The sequence below is a fragment of the Emiliania huxleyi genome (assembly GCF_000372725.1).
Source record: "Emiliania huxleyi CCMP1516 unplaced genomic scaffold EMIHUscaffold_254, whole genome shotgun sequence".
Lineage (NCBI taxonomy): Eukaryota > Haptophyta > Isochrysidales > Noelaerhabdaceae > Emiliania > Emiliania huxleyi.
This window is the reverse complement of record NW_005200138.1, coordinates 26,113-31,437: the sequence shown is the minus strand read 5'-3', so window position 1 is coordinate 31,437 and position 5,325 is coordinate 26,113. Positions and strand designations below refer to the sequence as shown.

The following is a 5,325-nucleotide window of genomic DNA, read 5'->3' as shown; positions in this document are numbered from 1 at the left end:
AGTATATCGGACTGAAATACGGGCAGTGACCGCAGCGCAACGAATGCGAGTCAGCTGCCTGTCGAGGCCGTGTCGTGGGCGTGTCGTGGGCGTATCGGGGGCGATTCGGGGGCGAATCGTGGGCGAATCGCGGGCGTGTCGAGGACGTGTCGAGGGCGTGTCGGGGGCGTGTCGGGGGCGTGGCGAGCAGAGTGAAGGTCGGAGTGTATCGGCGGGCGTGTGCTGGGTGTGGCACCGGCACCAGCGGGTGAAGGGAAAAGGCGGCGAGGGGAGGGACGCGTCTCGGAAGTGTCTCGGAAGTGTCTCGGAAGTGTCTCGGAAGTGTCTCGGAAGTGTCTCGGAAGGGTCGCGGCACCGCCCAGGAGCAGCTCGAGCATCTGCTCGCTCGGCATCGCCTCCAGCGCCCCCTCGTCCGGCAAGCACCACGCGCCCGCGCCGTGCGCCTGCACGCCGCTCCTCTTCCGCCCTCGCTTCGCCGGCGGCGGTCCGTCGCGGGAGGCCCCGCCCTCGCTCCGCTTCGCGCTGTTCGCCGCCGCGGCACTCGGGTGGTTCTCCTCCTCGCTGCCGCGCTCACGCTTGCGCCGCGCCGCCTCGAGCTGCTTCGCCTCCGCCGCCGCGCGCTTCTCCGCCGCCGCCCTCTCCCTCTCCGCCGCAGCCGCAGCCTTCTCGGCCGCCGCCTTCTCGGCCGCCGCTGCGCGCGCCGCCTTGGCCTCCCTCGCCGCCTTCTCGGCGGCCGCTTTTGCAACGGCGCGCTCCTCCGCCAGCCGAGCGCGCTCCGCCCGCTTCTGAAGGTGAGGGAGGCGAGGGCGGCGAGGGCGGTGAGGGCGAGGAGGGCGAGGGCGGCGAGGGTGGCGAGGGCGGCGAGGGCGGAGAGGGCGGAGAAGGCGGAGAGGGTGGCGAGGAGGGATGGAGTCGATGGCGGTTGGGGCGGCGGCGGCGGCGGCGCGCGACGGGGCGGAGTGTGCGATCTCCATTGGGCCTCTCACCTGCATCCGGAGCTTCTTAGCAGGCCCCTCTGGCCGCCCCTTCGGCTTGCAGACAGGCACCTGCGGAGCAGGGCCGCAGGGGAGAGTGGTGGCGGCTACGGCGTGGTCGGAGGGTGGCGGCGGCGGCGACGATGGCGGCGGCGGCGGCGGCGGCGGCGGCGGCGGCGGCGGCGGCGGTTGCGCGCCTCTCCGTTTGCTGCCATCTCTTCGAGGCGCTTGAGGCGCTTCTGCCTGCGCATCTCCGAGTTCCACCGGTTCTTGATGGCGTTGTCGGTGCGGCCGGGCAGCAGCTTGACGATGAAGGCCCACCTGCAGGGGGTGATAGGCGGCGAGGGTGGGTTGTGGGCGAGCGAGGCGGCGAGGGAGGAGACAAGGGAGGCGGCGGGTGGGGAGGCGTGGCGGCGGCGGCGGGGCTTGAAAGCGATGGCGGCGGCGGCGACGGTGGCGGGTGACGGCGAGGGCGGTGACGGCGAGGGCGAGGGCGGCGAGGGCGAGGGCGAGGGCGGCGAGGGCGACGGCGAGGAGGGCAGCGGCAGCGGCGGTGGCGGCGGCGGCGGCGGCAGCGGCGTTGGCAAACCTCGTCCCGTGCTCGCGCACGCTCTCAAAGATGACGCGGTCCTCCTCGGGGGACCAGCCGCCCTTGCGCACCTGCACGCGCCGACGACGTGCGTCAGCGGGGAAGCTCCCTCCCTCCGCCAGCATCTTCGGGCCCAGATGCTCCACCTCTGGGCAGAGGTTGTTGAACCAGCGCTCGCGGCACTGCTTGCCGGCACGCTCCACGCCTCCGCGAGCCGAGAGAGCGGAGGCGATGCTGGCCCACTTGTGCGCCCCCTCCCGCGCCACGAGCTCGGTCAGGATCGCGTCCTCCTCCGCCGCCCACGTCCCTTTGGTTCTCTTGTCGCCCTCCCCGCCCTCCTCCTCCGCCTTTGCCACGCCGTCCTTCTCCCCCGGCTCCGGCTCGTCGGTCTCGTCGCCTGAGCCGCCGCCGAACTTCACCAGGGCGGCGGCGTCGGCGTCGGCGTCGGCATCTTCCGAATCGCCGCCTGAATCCTCGGCTATGTCCGTGTCCTCGCCAGACGCATCGCTGCTCGTCACCGGCACGGCAAAAACCTCAGTCAGGTCGACCGCCTCCTGTGCCTCCGTGTTCTCCGGTGGCAGCTCTTGGGCAACAACTGTTGGCAGAGTAGGCTCCATCTTCGAGCCACTAACACCAGGGTGACGACGCTTTTCGAGCGGCAACAGGTGCAGCTGCGTTGTGTGCCTTGCTTGAGTGTGTCTACGAAAATGACGATTTTTCGAGCAACCCAATCGCCGTCGAAGCCGCGAGGCCCCTCTCCTCGCCCGCACAGACAGCCCGACATGCCAGAGACCGGGAGACCAGACTCGCACCCCAACCCAAGCCAGGGCCGCGCGCCACGGAAAGGCGGAGGGCGCCCACTTCATGGCGCCGCTCTCGGGTGGATGCTCTCGTGCCTCTCGCCCCGGAGTATGCCGAGAAGCAGGCGCGTGTTGGCGAGCGCGTTTGAGACAGTTGCGAGCCCGCGGGACGGGTCGTGTTGCAGGGCGGCCGCCGCCAGCTGCTGGTCGGAGCGCATGTGCGAGAGGAGGGGCAGGACGACGTCCGTGGCGCAGGGCGAAGGCGGCGGCGCCTACGGGACGCGCGAGGGAGGGGAGCTTGAGGGCCTGCGCAGCAGTGGGCTGAGGAGTGGCGGCGAGGAGGGGTTGCGGTTGGAAGGGGGAGGGGTGGGCGAGCGAGTGGGTAGACTGGGGATGGCGGTGGGGTGAGGGGTGCGTGGTTGCCTTGGCGCGGCACTCCTTCGAAGCGTTGGCCAAGGGCGCAATGATGAGCGAGTGCGGGATCGCGGGCATCCTCGCGGCGACCACACGGCGGAGCCGCTTCCGCGCCAGGCCGCCGCGCATCACGCGCTGCAGGTGGAGGGCGGAGCACGCGTACCACAGTCTCAGCGCGGCGCGAACCCTGACGCCACGCGAGAGGCCCGGTGAGCAAGGGAGGCGAGAGGCAGAGGCGGTCGGCGAGGCTGGGCCAGGTTTCTGAGTGGCCACCTGCCGCGGCCGACGGCGCCTGTCGTCTCTGCCATTAGTAAAGCTCTTCGCCTCCAGCTCCGCCGCAAACTGTGACGGCAGCAGCGGAGGGCGCCTCCCACCGCCCCGGGTGCACTCCTCAACGAGGCTGCCGTAGTCGTACTCCTTGTCCTCGCGCATTGAGCCGAGGTCGAGCGAGAGATCGCCATCCTTGGTCAGGCTCGCCCAGCTGCTCTCCGTGTAGCACCAGCCGCGGTCAAAGTACGCGGCCACGTTGGTGCCCTCGGGCTGGTCCTCCTTCTTGTGGTTCGTTGGGAAGGAGGTTAGCCGCAGCACGGTTGTTTCCGGGTGGGAGTAGAGCATGCCGAGGCAGCCCAGCCCCTGCTTGAAGAGCGCGTTCTGCTCCTCGGTGCGCATGACGCCGTTGGGGGGGTCAGGGTGCTGGTGCAGCGAACCGAAGTCCCAAAAGACGCCGAGCCGTGAGAAGGGGCTGCGAGTGAGTAGGGCCTTGAGCGCCGTTGCGACGCGGAGCAAGTTGTCGCCGAGTGGGTCTGGGTGGTCTTTTGTGAGCCACGGGTAGGAGAGCGCGGCGACGGGAAGTTCGAACTGCCCGGCCGCCTTGACGAGGTCGGCGAGGGAGAGGAAGGCCTCTTTGGGCAGCGCCTGGCGGTGAGTGAGGACGCCGCCCGCCTCGGCGTGGCTGATGATCCACTGCGCGTCGAGGAGAGCGACGGCGCCGCTCGCGAGGACCGGCTCCAGGTCGCCGCCGCCGAGCTTACGCCACCGCTCCAACTCGTCAACGCCGAGACCGGCGGGCACCACGAGTGCGCGAGGTCTCCGGTGTCTGGACGACTGACGTTTCGAATGGAGGCGGAGAAGGCACGGCAGAAACAGGAAGATGACGAGCGGGATGAGCACGGCGACGGCCACGACCCAGCCGCGCTTCTTGGCAGGCGCCGGAAGCCGAGGCGGCGTGAAGCCAGAAGTGACGATGGACGGGTTGACAACGAAGGAGGGCGTGGGCACGTTCTCACCGAGCTCCTCGCCGATGTTCTGGAGAAGGGTGCTAGGGTCGCGGGAGATGGCGTCGAGGATCTGCGGGGCGGTCTGCCCCTCCTTCGGGTAAATGGTCACCTTCAAGACGTTCGGGTTGCCGTCGACAGGCTCGACGGTGATCTGGTCGGTCGTGATGTCCGGCACCGAGTCGGCGATGGTGTCAACCACGGCAGTCTTGATCTTCTCAAAGGAGATGGTGAAGGTGACAGTCTGCTGCAAAGCGCGCAGCAGGCGGCGCGCAGACTCGAAGGAGATGGTGAAGGAGGTGATCTCGACTGGGACTAGACCCGGAACCAGAGGTGGGAGCGGCGGCGGCGAGGGCGAGGCGGAGGGCGGGCTCGGAGGCGGCGGCGAGGGCGACGGGTGAGGACATGCGAACATTTCTGAGTCGTAAGGATCGTAGCAGCTTGAGCTCACACAGTCCACGTCTGCGTCTGTTCTCCGAATGCTCCCGCCGGCGATGGCTGTCGGGCAGAGCTCCGCAGAGGCAGCGTACATCAGGAGCGTCCCGGTATAAGGATCCGCAGCTCGAAGCTGCCAAAGGCCGCTGAGGTAGGCGAGATAGTGATGGCGCGTGTTACTCTGCACATAGACCAACCGGCCTCCGTCAGGCAGCTGATCGCCGTCAGCAAGGGTGAAGAGTTGGTCCCCGAGGCTATACCTTGGTATTGGTTGCTCGGGAGAGAAGATACCCGTCGCACCAGCAGTGACGAGGGCTTCCGTGCCGCTGACGCTCACGTCCGAGCACAGGCAGGAGGTGGAGCGGCTAGACATCGAGCGCTTGGCAAGTCGCTGCAAGCGCGTCTCAAACTTATACACGTGACGTGATTGTGGATTCGGGGTTTTTATTTTATCACAGACCCCACACCGCGCCGCGCCGCGCGCGCACGCCCACCGCCCCGCCTAGGTCGGAAAGAGATGAGGGGATGGGACCACAGAGATATGGCGGCCGCCGCCGATGACCCGGCCCGCTGGGGCGGTGCGCTTCATAGCTCCCCGCTCCCTTCACCCTTGGCGCCATCTCGTTGGATGATGTTGTGAGGCCGCGTTGGGTATGTGCGAGGATTGGTGTGACGCGATCCCCCCACGAAGAAGAAGAAGGAAACTATGTATCTAGGAAGTGGAACCAGAAGATTTGGCAGAGATTGGGGGGGGGGGGGGGTACTGAGTTGGTGGAACGAGTTGAAGGGCTCGAGGGCGGCGAATTGGCACAGAGCCGAAGTCGAGTGCCGTGGCACTG

General features: G+C 68.5%; 1 protein-coding gene across 1 annotated transcript; it reads right to left on the bottom strand.

Moving 5' to 3' along the window:
- Window positions 1-1,201: 1,201 nt before the first annotated feature.
- On the bottom strand, window positions 1,202-1,874 carry EMIHUDRAFT_58747 (hypothetical protein; the record flags this gene model as incomplete). The annotated part of the gene is made up of 3 exons (XM_005777819.1): window positions 1,202-1,295; window positions 1,564-1,634; window positions 1,710-1,874. Coding segments are annotated over 3 exons (330 nt in total), but the record flags the coding sequence as incomplete, so codon positions are not given.
- Window positions 1,875-5,325: the final 3,451 nt, after the last annotated feature.